We start from the raw sequence: 22,819 nt of genomic DNA, 5'->3' as shown, positions 1-22,819 counted from the left end.
CAGAACATATTTGAATCAAACCTTCAACATAAGGAGACAATAGACAAAACAAATAATATCTTGAGTACTGAAGTCTCACCAATCAGCTCAAGTGGAATTTAATCATGAAAATTATTTCAGACCAATGTGTTGAACTCTCTAATACTGAGGCTTCTTTTGACATCTCAAGGAAATTCATGACATCTTATTTTGGTGTCCGCAGGCTACATTTCTTTGTAGTCTAAGTATTTGGGACAATGTACAGTATGGATACCTGGGAAAGGTTCGGTTCACATATAGCTCCACATTAGAGCTCCTTCTGTCTCTGTTGATTTGTCATTGATAGAGGTCACAAATAAAACCCAAACTAGTAGTATGTACACAAAGGTGTGTTTAGTGTTTAGATGAACTGACCCTTTAAGGCCATTTTGGAAAGTTCAGTGATGTTTTCTACATATATGAAAAGAAATTACATTTACTAAGTTTAACTTGTCTTTCTATTGTCTTCCTTCCATTTCTTTCTCTACTTGCTTTTCCTCCGCACCCCATAACTCTACAAAGGTCTGTGGTACTCCAGAGTACATCGCTCCAGAGGTGATTCTCCGTCAAGGCTACGGGAAGCCGGTGGATTGGTGGGCTATGGGCATCATCCTCTATGAGTTCTTGGTCGGCTGTGTGCCCTTCTTTGGAGACACTCCTGAGGAGTTATTTGGACAGGTCATCACAGGTGAGGAAAATGGTGTTAAACTTACAACACTGCTTTGTTTTGTAAACCTTCTCAAACTGCTTATTGTTAGCACACCAATAATCAGTGGACATTCCACAAATTTCTGAGTTTTTAGAGTGTAAAATTCTGAATATAGCTTCAGCTTGTATTGTTTTCTGCTAGGTGAAACGTTTAGTTTAATTTACTTTGTTTTTGGACTCACCAGTAATTTATCATCCAGAAAAGTACTGTAGAGGAACCAATTTCATGAGTCTTTGCTCTTTCTCTTGTCTCTGATAGATGATATAGTCTGGCCAGATGATGATGAAGCCTTGCCTGCGGACGCCCAGTCCCTTATCTCCACTCTGCTGCAGACCAACCCCCTAGTGAGGCTGGGTACAGGTGAGAATGCAAAGACGCTTCAAAGAAATCGTTATTTCATTTAACATTTTGGGATTCATTTGTTGTCTAGCTAGATCAATAGCACTCTCAAGCTTGCACCTTGAGAGGAGTTGATCTTTTAACTCTGGTAAGCTGTTTGCTAGTCATTATGTCAAGCTAAAAATCTCTCTAAAATTTTGATGGATAAATATGAGAATATTACAGTATCTCATTTAACTAAAAAGGATACAAATGTTTCCATAATAATGAGACTTAGCTGTCAGGCCTTCCAACGAGGGTTTCTTATGTTTTTAATAATTAATATTAATTTAATGACATTATCAAATCCCTTTCTTCAAATACAATATTTAGCTTTATATATTAGCTTTTTGGAGACCATGTGCCCATGTTTTTGGAGATGTCTAACGTGTGTTTTTTGGGCCCCTGACACCAGGTGGAGCGTTTGAGGTGAAGCAGCATTCATTCTTCACTGAGCTGGACTGGAATAGTCTGCTGAGACAGAAGGCAGAGTTCATCCCTCACCTGGAGTCGGAGGAGGACACCAGTTACTTTGATAGTATGTGTGTCTGTGTTTATGAGTCAGAGTTTGGAAGTAGCGTGGATATTAGGTTTATGGGTTGTACATTTTATCTCTGACACTACTCCAGTAAGATATTATCTTGAAATAACACCTCTCCTCTTCCTCGTGGTCTTCTCTGTCAGCCCGCTCAGATCGTTACCACCACATCAATACCTACGACGAGGATGACACCAATGACGACGAGCCAGTGGAGATCAGACAGTTCTCCTCCTGCTCTCCTCGCTTCAGCAAGGTCTGACTTTGCTCCACCCTTCTTTCAACTCCCCTGTCATTTTGTCATTTTGTCATTTTTTCAATTTTCCACACAATTTATGTCTGTTCTTCTTGTCTCTGGTTTCTATTTTCACTCCTGGCCCATGTACCCATGAGCCTCACACCACCTTTTTGCTGTACCTGTCTGCAGATGTGTGTGCCATGACCCAGACATTCCTTTTTCACATCCTATTGTTTCATTCATGATCTTCAGCCCTCTATTTATGTCACTGGCGATATTATTGTACCCAGAAGTTAAAAAAGGAAGAAAAAAAAGAAAAATGAAAACAGGAAAGATGTTAAAAAAAAAAATACATGAGGATCTTTAATGCCCAAGAGCAAACTATACACACCCACACACACACATACACAGATATACTTTTTATGATTCTCTGGTTTAAAAATTTCTACTCATCATTATTTCACCTGCAGTAATAAGACCATTGTGTTTTAATATATTAACTCATTTAGGATAACCTCATGTAGCCTTATTTCCTCATTGTGGTTCAGTGTTAGGGTATATTGTCTAGAAACACAAAAAAACAAAGATGAAATTGGATCATGAAACAGAGAGACTAATGACTCAGTTGTACAGGTGAGATAATAAATCCCCAAAGGGTTCACAACAAATGATCGCGCCTCAAAACATAAAAAGATCATGTCTGTAATCGCCCTGCGTTTAAAGTGGCTTTTCCTCAATGTGTTCTGCATTTGATAAAATCATATCACAGCTCTGAGATGTCTTTAAAGAAAGAAAAAAGTAACAAACCATTTCTACCATGGTTTTTGGCTTTCCTGCTGAGAACACAGCTGGGTCCTCTGCTGATACTTGTTTCCATGGTGCACTGGTGGCTATTCTTTAGGCTTCCTTTAACACAGCCTGTCTTGTTGTCCTCCCCCACACAGCTTAGCTTTCCTGTGTTACACTGCACATAATGATAACCTTACTAACTAACTTTATTTGTGGATGTGTCTCATGCATGGTGAAAACATACAAGTGCAATAGGTCACATTTGTCAGTACACTGAAAGTCAAGGACAGTTTATTTTCCTTTGTATGCTTAAAGATGCATTTCAAAGACACTGACAAACTTGCAGTAGGTAGTTTCACAGTTATATTCGCAACCCTTTTTTAAAATGCCACTTGCTTTATTAGACAATTCACAGCCAGTATAAAAACAGTATTAATCTGTCAGGGGTCTTGTTAAAAATGTTTTAATCACTATTGTTACATAACATTATTTTGGGCCCTGTTCATCTTTTTGTCAATAGGTCCACACCCCCATGACTCAAAATCACGCATATCATCGCATCAAGGATAGATAATATGTAAATTTAACAAAAATGCTGTTTAACTTGACCATGATTCAGTCACGTTGTCTTTTACATAATGTTCACAAGCTGGCAACATAGGAAATATACGTACAGTATTTACAACCAGTACTTGATAAATATTCATTTTCTTTATTCAATTTAATTTTATTCATGTAGCATCAACAGCAATTCAAATTGTCTCAAGATGCTTTACAGTACCCAAAGCCTGAAACCCCTTAAGCAGACACTACACCAACAATGGCAAAGAAAAACTCCCTTTTAACAGGAAGAAAGTGAGCCACAAAATATTAAAACAGTGACTATTTTTATGCCAACATATTTGGAAATACAAGGATTCATGATATTCTGCTCATCAGACTGTGAAAGTATTTGGGTCAGACTTGGAGGCATTCTTTTAGACTAAAACTAAACTTAAAAAACAGAACACTGCATGTTTTAAAGGCTGACACCCATGAGACTGGCTCAGTGCACAACATGAATCAACCAGTGAAAATCATTCTTCTGTCAGACATTATGGGCTGCCGCACTACACGGAAAGCTGAATCTGGACCATGATCCTTCTTTAAAGAGTACTCCTCTGATTTAACATTGCACTCCTGAAACACTCTATGGACACATTCCTTTTTTATTGCACACATTCTTCTTTCTTGTCAAAACCTACAGACTTTATTCACAATGCAACATGACCACCGACAGTTGAACTGGAGATTCAGGTGTGTTATTCAGCAGTTAATGTCGCCTCAAGCAGAGAACAGTTCTGCAGAGGTTGGGTATGCTCACTTATCTCTAACTCCACAGCATCAGATATTCTTTTTATTATCAAACTTGAGGCAATGTATCAAACATAAATCTGTCTGGAGTACCCCTTTAAGAAATAGAACATAGTTTTAAAAAAGATGGTTTACCAATCTCCATGTGTGATATGCTCTTGATTCTTGCTTTTATGGGTCGTTTCATGTCATTGATTGTCTGGGGTTGCTCCCAAAAGCACTTAATGTATCTGAACTGAGCAGTAAACCCATCAAATCAGCAGTATACATGTTTTATTATTAGGGAGCCATTTAAAACAAATTCAGTAGCAATAAGCAATAAAGCCAAAAGGCCAAATGATTATGGATATCTGACTACCTCTCCCTGAAGGTATACAGCAGCATGGAGCATCTCTCTCAGCTGGAGCAGAAAGCTACGACCTCCGTGTCCCGTCGTGAGCACAAGGGTTCTCGGGAAGACAAGGTGACCAAGAGGGAGAGCCTGGGCAGCTTCAGCATGAGGGACAAGAGCTGGAGGACCGGATCCCCTGAGATGTGAGTGGAAGGCAGCACTGAATGAGGGGGTCTTAAAGTCATGTCCATATTTTTTCTATGAGACCGAAAGACTGAGGTGTTCCTTGTACTTGAGATAGATAAGAGAGTGTTAAGCAGGTGATTCCCTGATGTTTTTTTTTTTTTTTCCTCTGACCAGCCAATTTTACGTATCGTTAGCCTCACTGCATAATTGCCTATATTTTAACATTTTCAGAAAACAAGAAAAAACACAATTTTTAGCAAGCACATTGGTATTTTTTATTGATATTATAACAGTGGCCAAAAAATGACTTATTCAATTATGCAGTGAGGCTAACGATATCCAAGTTTGCTGGGAGATCTGTTTTCTGTCTCGCTGACACCGGTTCTGTCACTTGTTGTATAAAAAGAACTTTGTGTGAGAGTTCACACTCACATTGAGTCAACAGTAGACAACATATGCAGCTTTTCCAAAGTTTGTGTAATTAACTAACTTGACTATATTTCCTAATACTGATTGTACCCTCAATATTGAAGCTGCTCACTTACAGTTATTAGCTCTTTATCTGTTATTGGACTCTTCATACTGGAGTAGAAAATTAAAGAGACCTCTCACTAGCTTGCATCACAGGTTTTAGTCCAACAAAATGAAAATGTACTCTCATCCCAAGATCTAGTTTCATTGGTAATACCATCACCAGCATTTCATGCAAGCCACAACATTAGTAACTGATACATTGCTGACAGAAAGTGTATAGCAGAAACAATAGTCATAATTTCTCATCAATTAATTTCACCTACATTTTTAGGAAGCATGTGGTAGGATTGAAATCTTTCTATATGTATGTGTAAAATAATATAAGATCATTCATTTGTACATTCTACCCCCATAATCGATAAAAGATTAAGTTGAAAGAGGTGCATCATTTACGTATTGGATATTGGATTTTCTCTTCTTCCATTTCCGAATTGTTATACATATATCCAGCTATAATTCAGTTTTGCCTTTAGTTCATTAGTAAGTAAATTAGAGAATACAATAACAATTACATCACCATATCACCTCATCTGGTCACATTTTCACCTCAGTCACTGTTCATCTTTTTAGTCACGGTAGCAAGCAAACGTACCACTCTGGACCAACTGGTATGTCCTTTCATCAATAAGATTTGGTTCATAGTATATTCAACTTAATCTTAGGATAAATAATAATTTGGATGATCTTGTAATTTCTGTTTTGCGTCAGTATCAGGTACTATAATACAATACCATATAGCATAATGAGTAAAAACTTGACGTAACACCATTCCCATGAGCCACAGTTGTACTTCCAGTTTAGAGAGGTTATCATGATAGCACACTAAGATGCACGTGAATGTGACATTATCATCAGCATGTTGGCATTTATGGCTCTAGACTCGAGGATCTTCCAAAGAGGACACTGTTTGATTAAATCGTGTGACTGCCTGTGTCTTCCTCCGCAGGAAGCGACTGTCTTGTTCAGAGTCCCTCTACATGGAAGGAGATGCAAGCCCTCCTCTTGGTGCCCGTCGACGCTTCTCGGCACTGATGGATACACATCGTTTTGCCTCACCTATAGAGGGTGAGCCAGACTTCCTGTCACGACAGAGCTCTATGAAGGTTCGTGGAACCTCACTGGACGGGACCACAGTCCCTTCCCCGAGCCTCCTGGAGCAGAGGACCAGTCTGAGGGAGATCAACGGAGCAGGTGTGTGAGCAGGGGGGAGTCTCAGAGGTAGTGAAGGTTCAGGAGGAAAGACAAGGCAAAGCAGAGGAAACAAATGAGAGGGTGATACAGAAAGCGACAAAGAATAAGGCAGACACCCTTGTGCCTCCAAAACAGTTCTGACTCATCAGAAAATGGACATGGGCCTTCTGAGGGTGTCCTGTGGTGTCTGGCAACAGAATGTTGTTAGTGGGGGCCTTTGGGTCCTATGGGTTGAGGGGAGGGGCCTCTATGGATCATCACAATGATACTTGATCAGTTTGGGATCTAGTGAATTCGGAGGCCAGGTCAACTCCTTGTGCTGTTCTTCATGTTTTTTGAGTTGTTCCTAAAGCGTTTTTGTGTGTGTGCCTGTGTCAGGCTGCATCCTGCTGGGGATGGCTGCTGCCATCAAGGAGTGTCATTGCTATGGGGTGGGGGTGCGTGGTCTGCTCTAGGTGTGTGGTACATGTCTAAGTAACATGTACATGAATGCCTGATCCAAAAGTTTCCCAGCAGAACATTACATTGTCACAAGATGGTCAATGTTATTTACTTCTCCCGTCAGTGGTTTTAGTGTTGTGGCTCATCGTATATGGCAGAGTCAGTGGGGAGCTGAAAAATTCAGAAAATTGCTGTTTCGACCTGTAATCCTACTTGAAATTAAATAACTATAACTTCCACATGTCACATCCACACAGACAAATCTCCTAGACCAGGAGAGACACCAGGTGTTACCACAGCCATCACTACCTTATCCCCGGGTCCTGCAACAGCCAGTCGTGATGTGATGACTCCTCTGTATGACCCTCTGGGGCCCCGAGCCACCAATGACCTGGTCCTCCGCAGGGCACGCCATCAGCATTTGTCTGGTGATGGAGAGAAACGTAACTCCAGAGCAGGCAACAAGGTCATCAAGTCAGCCTCTACCACGGCCCTGTCTGTTATCATACCATCAGGTGAGAGGCACAGGGAAAAAAATAAAGATACTTTAGGAAATACTTATGTGTGGCACACTAATACAACTTATAACTTCTCTCTATACCCATTCAGTGGAGCAGCATGGCGGCTTCTCTCCACTGGCCAGTCCTATGTCTCCCCACTCTTTCTCCTCAAACCCCTCGTCTCGTGACTCTTCGCCAAGTAGAGACTTCTTCCCGGCAGTCAGTGTGCTGCGCTCGCCCATCACCATCCATCGCTCTGGAAAGAAGTACGGCTTCACTCTCAGGGCCATCAGGGTCTACATTGGAGACAGCGATATCTACAGTGTGCATCACATTGTTTGGGTAAGAATCTTGTAAGAATGTGTCTGTAATACAATACAAAACATCAAGATGGAAGAACTTAGAGGGCAGACCAGGATTTGTATGACACTGAAGCGGTACAACACTAACATAGCAATATCTAACACTGATGGAATCTTTTATATATTTATATCTATGTATATATATATATATATGTATATATATATATATATATATATATATATATATATATTTCTGAATTAGAGATCTTTGAAATGCATTGCTGTTTCAATAAGCGTTTACAGTGTGAGTATATCAGTTGAGCCATATTGTTTGGTTATTGTTCCCACAAAAGTCATTCAGGTGTAGAACCACTGCTCTAATCTCACAATATACATCATATACATGAATTGAAGTGAGAATATCCAGCTCACCTTGAGACCTCATAGCATCTTGATAATTACTTTCTATACTTCTTTGCATGTAAGTGATTTCCCCTCTCAGTGAATATTTTGTGTGTGTTGACAGCATGTGGAGGACGGCGGCCCCGCCCAGGAAGCTGGCCTGTGTGCTGGTGATCTCATCACTCATGTCAATGGGGAGCCTGTCCATGGTCTGGTCCACACTGAAGTGGTAGAGCTCATCCTCAAGGTCAGCTTTTTCATTCTCAGTTGTGCTGTATTGATAATATAAATAAATAGTTGATACACTTTGTTTTTTAGAAAAGGATGCCTGTGTAAATGTGCTAGGCAATGGATAAATAGAAGCATCAGTGTAGGAGTCATTTGATTTCACTGATCTGTGCAGAGTGGCAACAAGGTGACTGTGACAACCACACCTTTTGAGAACACCTCTATTAAAGTGGGTCCTGCCCGTAAGGCCAGCTACAAGTGTAAGATGGCCCGACGAAACAAGAGGACTGTGGGCAAGGACAGCCAGGAGAGGTAGGAGCTTACACACCTGTCCCACTGCACTGATGTCTCAGCTAACTTCTTGATTCCTGAGCATACTGTATACTGTATTATTATAGAAAGGAGAGTTACTATACGGTGCTATGTGCACAGTAATTTAGTCTTATTATCTTGTGAGTTTTGCATGTTTTAGCTCATTAATTCACAAGTAACTAATCTTTTGAGTTTCAGTTTATTCATTCAGATTTACCACTGGTTTCCTTTCATTTCGGTTTTTGTCAAAAAATAGAAGACTTCCCAAACCTACAGTTGTCAGTTACTGTCAAATGACACAGTTTTTATGAATACGGCAACAAGAGAATTCTCAAAACTTTGACATTTACAGCAAAGCCACATAACAAGATGACTAATTCTCATATTGATACCATGGAAAATACAGTAAGGGAATTATTGTGGTATTTCTTTGGGAAATAGATAGCAGCAATGTCAAATTCAAATGGTCTGTAGCTAGTGTGATTCACATGCAAAACCTCCAATATTTCGTTTTTTGGCTAAAGTTACAAATAGATTTATACGTATTATTTCGAGATGTAAAATCCCAATTCAGACCTTCGTTCCTCTCTTTTCCTTCTCTTGTCTGTCCTGCAGTAAGAAGCGTAGCTCCTTGTTCCGTAAGATCACAAAACAGTCCAACCTTCTCCACACCAGCCGCAGTCTGTCCTCTTTGAATCGCTCTCTGTCCTCCAGTGAGAGTCTTCCTGGCTCTCCAACCCACAGCCTGTCTGCCCGGTCCCCTACTCAGAGCTACCGCTCCAACCCTGAGCCCTCATACCTGGGTATGACTCTGGAAATAAACAATGTCACATAAAAACACTCCAAGATCAGTTTCAGTGTAACAACGGCACAGAAAACAATATAATTTTTTTAGAACATAGAATTAGGAGTTTAATTTACAGAGCGTATGATGGTATAAAGTGACCTTTTAAAGCCAGAATACATTTTACTTTTAAATAAAAAGTCTGCCTCTTCCCCAGGGTTTCTTCACTGATTTTTCTGCTTCTTCAGGTGCTTCCTCCCAGAGCAGCTCTCCGGCCTCCAGCACTCCAAACTCCCCTGCTCCGTCTCAGCACATGAGGCCCAGCTCCCTGCATGGCCTCTCGCCGAAACTCCACCGCCAGTATCGCTCTGCTCGTTGTAAGTCTGCTGGTAACATCCCCCTGTCCCCGCTGGCTCACACACCCTCACCGACCCAGTCTTCCCCACCGCCCTTGCCAGGCCACACAGTAGGGAGCTCCAATACCACCCAGTCCTTCCCTGTCAAGCTTCACTCCTCGCCACCAGTGGTCCGTCCCAGGCCCAAGAGTGCAGAGCCCCCACGATCACCTCTTCTCAAACGGGTACAGTCAGCAGAGAAGCTGGGTTCACCTCTGACCCAGTCCAGTTCTACAGGAGGACTGGGAGGTCCACTGAGGAAGCACAGCCTGGAGGCGCAGCACTCAGAGTACAGAAAGGATGCCTTCCTCTGTGAGCTTGGGCTCCAGAGCCTGCTTGAGACAGAAGGGGAAAATTTGCCTCCTAATCCCCCACCCCTTACCTCATCTTCAACTACCCCAGAGACAGGTGTGCTGAAGCCTGTGAGGAGACTAGGGAGACAGGAGTCACCACTTAGCAGGGAAACACTTCTGGCTGGAAGGGAGAGGGAAGAGAGGGAGAGAGGAAGGGAAAGGGAGAAAGAGAAGGAGACAGAGATTGGGCCAAATCAAGCCTCACAGTCATCCTTAGCAAGAAAGACTCACTCAAATGACCTGCCATTGAACTCACTAAGCTCCAGGCTAAGTACAGAAACCATTAAAGTTATAACACCTACCAAAACAACAGGAGGTTCAGGTGGTCTGACAGGACCTGAGAAGATCTCCCAAAGTCAGACAGACATACCTCCAAAACAAGTGGACCTCAAGGCTGCCAAGAGTGTTTTATCTCACAGTAAAGCTCCCCCAGAGCAGCAGCTAGCAGGCAGACCTGAACCAAAGCAGGAAATAGACAGCAAGGCTAGATCTGGTTTACCTGGTGCCGCATTGAACAAAAGCTGTGCCTCTGCTCCAGATAAGTCGCCTGGTGTCAACACAGGGGTGACAGGAGGTCCTCTGAGCATGAACAGAACCTTTAAACCATCAGGTATGGGGGACATCATGAGGAAGGCTGACAGTGATTCAAGAACTCCAGACCTTGGATCCAAAAGCCCCAAACTCTCAGCTCGCGTCCTTGCTCCTGTCGTTCCCCCACATGGACAACCACTTTCACTGGGCAAGGTGAGACAGGCACTCGGCCCTGTCAACTGCTACCGGGGAACCCTTGACTGGGAGGACAAATGTCGTCTGGAGGTGGTGGAGGAGCATTCGCCCTCCCCCTCGCCCTCCCCAACCGGGGTCACACCCTCCCTCTGCGGACCTTCTCTCTGTAAGTCACGGCCTGTTTCCCCTGGCGACAAGACAAGCTTCGTCAGCCAGCTGACTACTGTGGCCAAAAATGTCCTCGGGCCAATCAAGCTTGGCTCACAGGAGGGGGCCAAGAGCAAAGACCAGCAGACTAAAGTAGCAGAGGAGAAGCTGGGAGGCACAGCGGGAAAGTGTGACGCTCCCACTGGAGGTCGAGTAGCTGTTGGGGCTGCAGTGGTGACCCAAAGTCCGGCTTGTTCACCACTAGAGAAAACTGCAACAGGTAGCAGTCTGCCGAAAATGTGACCCCATGGTGTCCCAAGTGGGACTTTAATTAAAAAAAGCAAAAGAGATGCCTTTTTGGATGAACAATGCAACCGAAGACAAGCACTTAAATCAATGTACATTCCAGTTTCAGAGTATATAAATTGTTATTTATTGATCCAAATCATTGACTGAATCTAACTTAAAACCAGGACTAAAAATCTATGGTAAAGGTGCGTTTACTGTTGATTTTCTATTATAAATAATTTAATAAGAAAACTCTTGATGTAACGTGAAACACTTTATCAAATATATATATACATATATATATGTATATATATATATATACATATATATGTGTGTGTGGGTCTATGTGAACGCATGTAATATGGTATGTACTGTACATGTATAATAGGTACAAGAAGGTCAAAAGTGCTTTACCGATCAAAACATGCTGAATACTGTGAATACCAAATCCAGTCGCTCGATTTTGTCTTTCAACCAGCTCTTTGTTCCTTTACTGCTTATCAGCGAGGACAGTGAAACAGTCAAATTGTAATATTTGCATTAGTAACAGAAAATACACACAGCACTGACTGCAGTGAATAAGCAACAACATGATTAAGCTTATTTATTTGTCATCCAGCAGTTTAGTTTCTCTGAGTAACATGGTTAGACAAAGCCAAAGCAGGCACTCTGTCAGTGGATGTCACATCAATACAGTCTAGCTCTGTCGCAGCGTATTGTGTGTGTGTGTGTGTGTGTGTGTGCGCGCGCGTAGGTGTGTGTGTGTGTGTGTGCGCGTGTGTTTAGCCACTCTGGGTCTATTTCTGATGGTTCTTGAAGGCTGTGTCTTACTGCAGAGGAAACCAGGACCGACAGAGCTCAGGCTCAGCGCATATCTCCTCTTCGCAGGAGGGCTACCACAGCCCCTTCTTTCCCTCTTTTGCCTCCAGCGACATTCACAAACACTCATATTGCCACAGGAGGCAGTGGTGTCAGCAGCTGATTTCCATGCATTTAAATCCCAAATTCCATGGTCCACGAATTAGGACACAAGTGCGCTTGTGAGCGAGTGACTTTATAAGTCTGTGAGCATCTGCTGTCTCTTCTCTGTTGACTCAGCAAGGGTCATGTCAGAAATCTGCCAGGAATATAAGCAGTTAAGATCCAGTTCCACTTATAGGTTCCACTAACAGGAAGGAAATCCTGAATCACTCTGGCACAATGAAGGTTGCTTATGTGTGTATAGGTATAACATGTGACAAGCACATATACAGTGAATAGCTGGGTTGTTTTCAAACAGCCAAAGCTGGAAGAGCAGGCAGTCATGGATGTAGCATACCATAATTTATTTGTTAAAGGGCTCTATAGCTATGGTAGACCTTGAGCATATCAACATGGAATAACACAATGAATTTGTTATTGTAAACAAGGTTATCTACAGTGTAATCAGACCGACTGTGTAGTTAGGGACTACAAGTTAGGTAGTCCAGACTGAGTAATGTAATGCCCACATGTTTCTGTGTAACATACTGATAAAAGTGTTGACCCAGGATGTTGAACATTTTCTTATTGTTCATAACTTAGTGACTATCCAGTGTACATAATCTTATGCAAATCATCTACAGCTGTTTGCAGGGACTACCGTCACTGTTCTGCTACAAGTTCTTTTATGGACTTGAGGAGAAAGGTGGATTTTAATGTGTTGTTAAATATATACATTTTCTTCCACTGACTTCAGTTATTTTATTATCCCAGGGTTTACAAACTTAAAAGATGATGCAATTCAGCCAATAACATGTACATTTGACATGAAGGCAGAAGTTGAGGTGTAATTTTAAGTACAAACCTCGGTTTCAAATAGGTGGTTCAGTCTCCACAACGTATTTATCTTGGTAAATATTTAAGTTGGTTGCAGATTAGGTCAGTATACAGTTTTTCCAGAACTGGCAGAATTATTCCATTTGTCTGGAAAGCCAAAACAATGAGCTGCAAGTGGCTAAATGCTGTGTAAAAAAAAAGAAAAAGAAAATAATAAAAATAAATAAAAAGCTGCATAGAGCTATAACCTGGGAAGCTGATTTTGGGTGTACTGGTAATATAAAATTCTTTCACATGATGTGTCATTATATGAAAACATGACCCATGTAGTACATGAATTAGCTTTTCTTTTTTTTTATTTATGCAACATAATACTCTACTGCCCTCCAGTGGTTCACAATATCCAGTATTGAACATGTTGAACCTTCATTAATAATCTGTATGATGAGAGTTTCTCTAATTAGGCTGATTTCCAACAGAATGGATGTTATTAGCCATGTGGTTACTGAATATGCATTTATGAGTCTTCTGTCAAGATATTTGCAGTAATTATCAAGTGAACACTTGAAACATGAATTATTATTTCTCTGTTGTGTTCCTCACGTGACTGTTAATTATATACTTGGGAATAGGGATTACATTTTTAAATACACTGTCTTATATATTATACTGACAGAAATTAGTCATTTTATATCTTGATGTAATAAAGAAAGTCTAATCGCCCGGTAAATAAAACTGACTGTAATCTTATACATCTATGACATCCACTTTTAGGCCTTTTCTCAGTGGTGTCGACTAGTGTTTGATGAATTATTTTATTTTTTTTATTTTTGTGATTGACAGAGAAAGTAGTATATATGCACTTTAAAATTTTGATGGTATTGTTTGTAAGTTAGTAGTTACTATCCTGTATACAGATATGGATTCTGCAGATGAACACAAAAGTCAAACATTCCACATTTCTCTGTTCACTGGGACTGTATTTAGTTGTACCACTGGGGCATTTTTTGTTTGTGATAGATGTGATACAAATGCAGACACCTGAGGTGCAGTATGTGGAATAAAAGATATTTGTTCCAAAACTTGTTGCCTCTGACACTTTTTTGCTGTAATGTCTAATCAAGCAGAAACGTTTATAAAATCTTATCACAGTAAACACAATTTTGGCCACAGTTGATCATACATCATTAAAACTATATTTACAGGAAAAATATGCATTTAATCACTGCCACTAGTCACATATAGTGACTGTGTTTTGTTCTGGTGTTGTTCATTCTGGCTCATTTTCTAAAAGGGGGTAGGATGGACAGGTGGAATATGAAAAATAAAAAATTAATAGACCTTTTTCACAAATTTGTCAAAGGCAGGTGTATCTAATACTGACATGCTGTAGTGCAATACTTGCTGGAATAAAGTCCTCATTAACAGTATTAATGAAATCAATGCTTCTCCTACTACTTAAAACTATTATTAGACTATATCTATCTATCTATCTATCTATCTATCTATATCTATATCTATATCTATATATCGCTTTTAAAATATTCTAGTGAAGCAAAAAAAATAAAACATAAAAAACTAATTTTATTATTTGACATACGTACGACAAAGTACGATAAGTGAAAACGGGGTTAATCTGTTTATTTCAAACATTTGAAAAAAAAAAGTGTTAACTTAAAATGTAAAATATAAAATAAAGCTCATATTATAAATCATCATGAATTATATCTACATGAATATGCTATTGATTTTAACTATCGCGTGACTTGTAGTCCAAGTTGGTTAATATGAGCCAATGGCAAACTGGCGTATGGCTGTTATTCAATCAACTTGCTCGACGCGATTGCTTCAACCAATCATGTAGCGTCAGGAAAGGACAACAGGAAGTAAATGTCCTCTGCTGTCACAGGGAGATGCTAAAGCAGTGGCTGACAAGGGAAGCAACCCGCTATGGACTGGCTTATATTCGCGACCGTGTGTACAAATTACCTCATCTGTTAAACGGAGAAACTCTTACCTCACTAACGTCAACTGTGAGTCGTGGAAAACTCATTAACTCTTTTTTTTCTGTCCTGTTTGAATGATATCGTAGAAACGCCGGGGCTAGTGTCAAAGCCGCTAAAGTTAGCTTGTTTAACAAGCTAGTACTAGACTGAATTTAACTGTGACGACTGCAGTCGTATGGTAGGAGTGAGGAAAGGAGTCAACCTACTACAAGGTGCCGACATGCTTAACCAACTTTTACACCTGGTACGTAGTTATTGGTTAGTGAACCTTTAGTTGTACAAGCCATGTCTAAAGCAGATGTACGGGTATGGCATTGTCCAGACATGTACATAAGAATAACTACTGTAAGGATGTTGATCACAAGTCTACCATGGTAGATGGCAATTTGCACAAGACAGTACAGTTTAATTATATGTTTAACAGCTGGATCTACGGCCACCCTAATCAGATGACTTTCACAGGCGTCGGCAAAGCCAGTCATACCGGTTGTCAAATGCTAATCACATGATGTGTTTCCATCGGTGTGATCAGTGAGTAGTAGTACTATGTGTGTTCCCTGTTGAAACTGCTACTCATCAGTTTCAGTGCAGGGTGGACAAGTCACTTGTACTTTCCTTCATCGTTTCGAGCATTATGATATCGGTAGTTAAACTAGGTAGTGAGTCAGACAATGGTGCTTTTATACACAACTAAACTACAAATAACTAACTAAAAATAAAGGAATTTTTACTAGCTACATGTCTTAATTTTTTGTATCCTTGAATTTGATAATCATTTTCTCAATTTATTAATGGTAAATATGAGAAATTGTGTATAAAATATCCATCGCTCTACCCAGAGTGCAAGGTGTTGTATCGACAAAACCCAAACATATGTCACTGCTGTTTCCAAGGTCCATAATGAATTTCTGTACTCGACATATATGTTAGTCTCACACAATTGGCATCTGATCAGTTTTGTTTCTACTTAAAAAAAAAAAAACAGTCAATAAAGCAATCAGTGTTATAATTGTCATGTGTTATAAAGTTTTCAAATATTCGAAGGTTTTGGTGGAACATCAACTTTGGCCAAGGCTGCTGTCAGTTAATCTGTAACATCTTTAACTTCATCAGTCATCTCAGTAGCAACAAAAGTGCAACAGCAGTGCAGTGAATATGTGAATGGACTAAACCTTTCCACCACAGTTGGTTGAATGAAACTTATTTGCCTTTTGTAGAGCATGTTTTTATTACAAGGTGTCCATGATTTTGGACTTGTGCAAAGTTCAAAACACGATGTTGGCAGAAGTAGCAGAAGAGCAATAGCATGTAAATATTGGTTTTAAGAATAAGTAAACCCCCTATAATGGGTAAATATTGAGTGTAATTAGCTAAAGAGCTTCAGGTGGAGTGATGAATGAAAATGTATCAACGGTTGAAAATTTATGTTGTTTCTTTTTGCTTTCCTTGTTTTTTTCCTTCCATCAGTTCTGTGTTGCAATGAGGTCCCCCAGAGTCCAGCTCTGAGGGCTAAGAGTCATGAACTCGGTCTCCCCTAGCGCAGCACAATACGTAGGGGGAGTGATGCAGGATGAGCTGGTGGACAGCCGGAGACAGCAGTCCCTGGAGCGGCAGAGCAGCTGTGGTCTCCGGTCACCTCAGACACCAGATTCCAACAGAGAGGCAACCGGAGAGCCCGATGAGATGGACAAACTCAAAGCCAAATTGATGTCAGCTTGGAACAATGTCAAATATGGTTTGTAGTCAGACGTGCAGATGCATCTGTGTTTTGGGAGTCCCTCCACCAACCTCATTTTGTCTTACTCGTCTCTCTGCAGGTTGGACTGTTAAGTCTAAAACCTCCTTCAACAAGATGTCACCTGTGACCCTCTTGGGACATTCGTATCTACTCAACAGTGAAGGTGAGCCCCAAATACACAAATGCGTCTTAGACTCCAAGGCCCTTTCAGTAGTTGCTGAATTTCCCCTCTAGTAATTGTCAAGAAGAGCAGACCCTGGGTGTTACAGTGATTTGTGTTTTAGTTAACCACAGTAGTGTAAATCCGTTTCCTTTTCAAAATATGTTTCATTTACATAAGAAAACTTAGCAGTAGGAGAAGAAACGGACAAAGGCATTCTTACTTTTATTTACAATATCTACTTTTCTACTTTTTGTCTTACAAAAGCATCACAAACCACTTCTTGCTTTTTTTTTTTGCTTTTTTTCTGTGTCTCCTTCTCCACCCCTTCACCTCTCTGTGTCCCAGACGAGGTGGAGTGTTTCCGCTTGGCTTTTGTGTCCAGAATCTGGCTGACCTACAGGAGAGAGTTCCCTCAGCTGGAGGGTTCCACTTGGACCACAGATTGTGGTTGGGGCTGCATGCTGCGCAGTGGGCAGATGCTGCTGGCACAAGGGCTCCTGGTCCATTTGATGCCCAGAGGTTTGTGTCTCTGTCTGTTATATGCACACATGCCTTTATACATGAACATTAGATCCCTGCAATAGTACTTGAAAGCCAATCAACCGTCTGCACAACTCGAGAAAGAAGTACCTCTCCCTTTGTCTACTTCCTCCTCCACATTTTATCCACATATTTCCTACACCTTACTTGTGCAGGTTTACTTTATTTGTATCTCTTTTGACCGTATTTGCCTTCACAGCTCTTTAGGAATGCTTTTTTTCTTCTTCTGTATTTATAATAGGTTTTAAATTGTGCTTCCCTGCTAAGTTGTGGTGTCAAAGGCGTCTAGTTTCTGACTGCTGAAGACTGGAAAAAAGAATACCCCAAATCTTCAGCCTATGCTAAGTGTAAGCCTTTTTGTATTTCTGTAGATTGGGCTTGGCCAGATGCTCAGCAGCTAACTGATGTGGACTTTGAGGTATTTCGACCTCGTTCCCCAGCCCGGGCTGGAGGTGTCCCAATCCCTTCATTTGGATCTCCTCGAGGATCCAATACCCCTGAGAAATCCCTGCCGAGCAGTCAGAAGAAAAGACCTGAGTGTGCAAGGGACCAGCAAGTGGAGCCCATACACCACAAGCTTGTTACCTGGTTTGGGGATCAACCCCCGGCACCTTTTGGCGTTCACCAGCTGGTGGAAATTGGCAAAGGTTCAGGAAAGAAGGCTGGAGACTGGTATGGCCCCTCTATAGTGGCACACATATTACGGTAAGGGCTCCATGTGAGATAAGGTGTTGTTTTTACCAGCATGTCCTAGTTTTTATGAAATCATTTACACAGTTGACAAGGTTAAGCATTTATAGAATTCAAAATGTTCTTCACAGGAAAGCAGTGGCAAAAACCTCTGTGATTCAAAACCTGACTGTGTATGTGGCTCAGGATTGTACAGGTGAGAGTCACAGACTCTGTGTTTGTTCAGTTTGACAATTTATTCCTGTTATAATTGAACTCAAAGTTGTGTTTCTTGCTTTTCTCTAAAATGTATGCTGTGTAAATGCACATACTATTTTTTTTCTTTATATTTATTTGCATTCTAGTGTACAAAGAGGATGTGGTACACCTATGTGATCTGTCACTAAGCCAGACTTCCCCTGATCCATGCGGTCAAAGCTGGAAGTCTATCATCATACTGGTGCCTGTCCGGCTGGGTGGGGAAGCCCTCAACCCATCCTATATTGAATGTGTCAAGGTTTGTGTGTTCTGCTTCATGCTATCCACCCATCAACCTCTCTAGTGTTTCCTTAATAGTTTAACTTAATGTCTCTTATCTCTTATGAACATGATCTATGTTAATTTTCAGAACATCCTAAAGCTGGATTGTTGCATCGGAATAATTGGGGGAAAACCGAAGCATTCGCTGTACTTCGTTGGATTCCAAGGTGAGAACCAGCTTCTTCTTGTTCTTTTGAAGATTTAAATGTATCAACATTCCCTCTGCGTTCTTCTAAACCACACAGTTGAGTCTCTTTCTCAGCTGAGAATTATGGAGGCAGTTGGCAATTAAAAATGAAAGTTTGGAAAGCAGTTTAGGTGCACATATACTGCATGGAGACCTATTCACAAAATAAAAAACAATTATAACTAGGATGATGAGATGGATGACATTTTGATGTGTTGGATTTTATTTATTGATGCATTAAAGTGTTAATCACATTAGTAAAAGTGTAGCTGGTACCAAAGTAATGTTGCAAAATTATTGAAACTCTTAGTAAGTCTTGTAGTGTAAAAGATACAGTTTTTACCTGAGAGCAGAGTCTTGATGTCATAACCTGGGATAATATTGGTAGATAAAACGCAGAGTTTGATTATCTCATGCAGATAAGTACAATTTTTCTGAATCACATGACATTCCCAGTAATGCTAATCCCATGCAAATAGGCTCTAAAAAGAAACTCCGGTGTCTCATCCTCTCAGACCACAGGCAATAGGAAACGTGTAAAGACGTGAGGTGTGACTGATGATGTCGAGGGGAAAACCTAGACAAACCCTGTTATGAACTGAAAACCTGTCAGACTGTCACTTATGATTAATTTCCTCTTTCTGGAATAATGACGAACAAAATCTTTATCATGACAGAAGTGAAAAATTCTTTTGAAAACCAACTACACTTTCAAAGAGGGAAGTGGGACCTTTTTTTAATACATAAGCAGATGTCTTTCGAATCTGTCTGTAATGATTGAGAAAAGGAACTACAGTTTGTGGCTCAGCCATGGTAGTTGCTACAAAGGTCAGCAAAACAACATTTAAGAATGTTATGTTATGTAATGTTATGACAGTGGAGCCATCCATTGGTTTTTGGTCAGTTGGCAATTTATTGATTTATTTTATAATTTTAATTACTGATTTAAATCCCCCTCTTTCTGGCAGATGACCAGCTGCTCTATCTTGACCCTCACTACTGCCAGCCGGTGGTCGATGTCACACAAGCTAACTTCTCACTGGAGGTTTGTTTTGCTGTCTTCATGGTGCAGTGCATCTCTTGCTTAGCCTGCCATGATTTTAATCTCACATTATAATGGACTTAAACTCTGGAACTCTGGGACTACCACAGTAGTAGTAGTTTAAAGATAAATTTCCATTTGCTGACTCGGTAACACTTGGTACTGTTGACCTTTGATTGCCTGACCCATATCTCCTTTCTGCCACTCTGCAGTCTTTCCACTGTAGCTCTCCGAAAAAGATGCCCTTCAACCGCATGGATCCCAGCTGCACCATTGGCTTCTACGCCAAGAACAAAAAAGACTTTGAGTCTCTGTGTTCTGCAGTCAGCACGGTGAGTCTTTACACTCTCTTCCCACATGTGCAACTCTAATTTTCATAACACTGAGATGAACAGGATTGCATATTCAATTTTTTTGTGAAGTGCTGAAACAGTTGTTTCAGTTGCTTATTTTCTATGTTTATATCATTGTAAACTGACCAGGCTTTGTTGTCCTGCCAGGCTCTATCATCATCAAAGGAGAAGTACCCCATATTTACCTTTGTGGAAGGCCGTGGTCAAGACTATGGACTTGAGGGTCCCAGCAACAATCACACTGGACCAACAGCCCACATCCTCCCTCCAGGGACAAATGGCAGGGGGAGCAACAGACGAAACAGTGATGAGTTTGTTTTCCTGTAAGGCTCTGGTGAAGACGCTCTCTTGGATGTCATCTGTAGGGGCAGAAGTGGACACTGAATTTAAAACAGAATGACTTGATCTGTTAATGGTGCAGCTGCAATGTGGATATCACACTGTTGTGCTTTGCCTCCCTCACTGGTCAACACGACTGTAGCCATCACCTCTGTGTGAGTGGAGATCATAAGCTAAAATGTATTGGTGGGTGATTTCAGAGTGGCTCATGGATAGAAAAGTTTCAAGGACTTGACATGTCCTTGATTCACTTTATCAGACACCTAGAAAAAGCCTCACAGTTGAGTTACTTAAAACTCAACTTTGTGATGTAAATAATAATTAATGAGCTCTTTGGTCAGGTGGGGAACAAGGGCTGCCTGACATTGTTCTTGACTTGTATTATATGCCCTCTGCTGTACATCTCCTTTTTAGGTTTCATTCTTTGAATTTATTTATCATATGTGTTTGCGAGTGAGTAAATGAGATAGTGTAATTTATTTGTCTGTAATTGTACAGATGTATTTTGGAGTCAGTTGCATCCTCAGAAGAACGGCTCTGAGTACATTGTAATGTTGTGGTTTGGCCTGAATGTCACACAGATGATCCTATGGCTGTAATCCCACACACGTCCAACTTTGACTCTTGTTTTATTTATCGTTAAGAACATAAAACACTCCCAGAAACCTGCTGTTGGAAGAGTTACTCAAGGTCTCTGGTTGGGCATGAAGAGTAATGATGCCTTGAGCTGGTGTTGGATCTTGGTGTATCTTTTCTTGGTAAACACTCATAAAGAAAAATTATGCAGATACATTTGCAAAGTAAACCCTAGAAGAGCTCTCTTTGCTTCAGTACAGATTCTTGGTTTTACATACAGACAAGGTAATAAGTCTAAATTAAGTTTTTCTGGATCTTTAAACTTCTGTTGCAATGACACTGTTTTCTTTGTCCTTTTTTACATGAAGGCTACTACTGCAAGTTGCACTACTACTGATCCTGAGTGTGTTGTCCTGATTAAACTTTAAACACTGGAATTACATCTTACTTGTAGCTGTTACTTTGTCTTCATGACGTTCTCTGTTTTATTTGTATTTCCTTACTATCAGCTGAAGAAGAAAACATTCAAATGTGTTCAAAATGTGGTTTCTTCAGAGGAAGGAGGCTTTTTAACATCACTTGGTTTTGCTGTATTACAGTAGTAAATTGCACAGTCGTTGAAACTTGTCTTCCACAGTTGTTATGAGGAGCTTTTAAACCTAACCTGTCCTTACCTAAAGAAGTGGAATATCTTGGCAACTACACGTGGGTATGCTGTTGTCTGCTATTAGCCAGTGACTTCCATCTTGCCACTTCCTATTGATCACAGTTGGAACAATAGCTTGAGTGACAAAACAAAAGGCCAAAGGTCAAAGAGGTTATTTTATTGTCATTTCAACTGTATAAAGCAGTTGCAATACATGGTGAGATGAGAGGACGTTCCTCCAGCACCATGGAGCTGCATGAAAACATAGAACTAAGTGCTATACAAGGCACTGAGCATAAAGTGCATGTGTGCAAGCTTATGCAGACAATACAAAACTATACGAACAATGCAGACAACAGTGCCAACAGTGTAAGAACAAGAGACCGCGCAAAGACAAACAACACAATACAGACTGCAAAACGCTTGGGAGACAGTGCACCTAAAGCAGACTTAACAATGTATGAGTTAGAGTTGTTGTAAACATTTGGCAAAGGCCTGGCAGGTTATGAGTATAGGTTATGATATTATTGTGGTTGTGGGTGAGTCTGCCTGTTTGTGTTTGTTCAGTCCAGATTTAGCGAGTTCAAGAGTCTGATGACTTGAGGGAAGAAACTGTTACACAGTCTGATTGTGTGGGCCCGCATGCTCCAGTACCTTTTCCCAGGTGGAAGGAGGGAGAAGACTGTGTGGGGTTATCCACGATGCTGTTGGCTTTGCGGATACAGCGTGTGATGTAAATGTAAACAGAGACTCTGATCTTCTCAGCTGTCCTCACTATCCCCTGCAGGGTCTTGCGATCCGAGATGGTGCAGTTCCCAAACCAGACAGTGATGCAGCTGCAAGGGCACTGTGGTTAGTGGCTTCCATTGGTTAAATGTGGTTTTGATGTTCTCAGGCTTTGGATCAGCTCCCTTTGACCAATAAAATGACAGTGATCAGTGTATTATCAAGTCAGTTAAACTTATGGGATATTGTTCTGGTCAGGTCAGCTCAGTAGCAGAAGGGGTTGTTAATCAATTTGTTAATTTTAAACAACAGGTGCACTGAGGGGCAACAATGAGATGTGGAGGCCCATTTCTT

The 22,819-nt window shown here is 40.8% G+C and overlaps 2 protein-coding genes across 2 annotated transcripts in view; both read left to right on the top strand.

Moving 5' to 3' along the window:
• The window catches only part of mast1a (microtubule associated serine/threonine kinase 1a), a gene marked incomplete at its 5' end in the record, with an annotated part of 69,902 nt that extends 58,644 nt beyond the window's left edge, over window positions 1-11,258 (top strand). The window contains 12 exons of the mRNA XM_084559248.1: window positions 541-706; window positions 986-1,087; window positions 1,521-1,643; window positions 1,790-1,899; window positions 4,394-4,557; window positions 6,021-6,265; window positions 6,964-7,221; window positions 7,316-7,548; window positions 8,035-8,157; window positions 8,314-8,450; window positions 9,066-9,253; window positions 9,483-11,258. Coding sequence (XP_084415374.1) covers window positions 541-706; window positions 986-1,087; window positions 1,521-1,643; window positions 1,790-1,899; window positions 4,394-4,557; window positions 6,021-6,265; window positions 6,964-7,221; window positions 7,316-7,548; window positions 8,035-8,157; window positions 8,314-8,450; window positions 9,066-9,253; window positions 9,483-11,158 — 3,525 coding nt within the window. The 3' untranslated portion in view covers window positions 11,159-11,258. The remainder of the gene's footprint in view (window positions 1-540; window positions 707-985; window positions 1,088-1,520; window positions 1,644-1,789; window positions 1,900-4,393; window positions 4,558-6,020; window positions 6,266-6,963; window positions 7,222-7,315; window positions 7,549-8,034; window positions 8,158-8,313; window positions 8,451-9,065; window positions 9,254-9,482) is intronic.
• A 3,538-nt stretch (window positions 11,259-14,796) lies between these two features.
• Window positions 14,797-21,535, top strand: atg4da (autophagy related 4D, cysteine peptidase a). Its single transcript, XM_084571632.1, has 11 exons — window positions 14,797-14,973; window positions 16,414-16,681; window positions 16,764-16,847; window positions 17,193-17,366; window positions 17,759-18,092; window positions 18,209-18,273; window positions 18,422-18,573; window positions 18,685-18,763; window positions 19,752-19,828; window positions 20,038-20,157; window positions 20,326-21,535. Exons 2-11 carry the CDS (start codon window positions 16,465-16,467, stop codon window positions 20,503-20,505), a joined length of 1,482 nt encoding a protein of 493 aa, XP_084427758.1. The 5' UTR covers window positions 14,797-14,973; window positions 16,414-16,464; the 3' UTR covers window positions 20,506-21,535.
• The last annotated feature ends 1,284 nt before the right edge of the window (window positions 21,536-22,819 follow it).

The sequence above is a fragment of the Chelon labrosus genome, assembly GCF_963514085.1.
Source record: "Chelon labrosus genome assembly, chromosome: 2".
NCBI lineage: Eukaryota > Metazoa > Chordata > Actinopteri > Mugiliformes > Mugilidae > Chelon > Chelon labrosus.
This window is presented reverse-complemented; position numbering and strand designations above follow the sequence as displayed.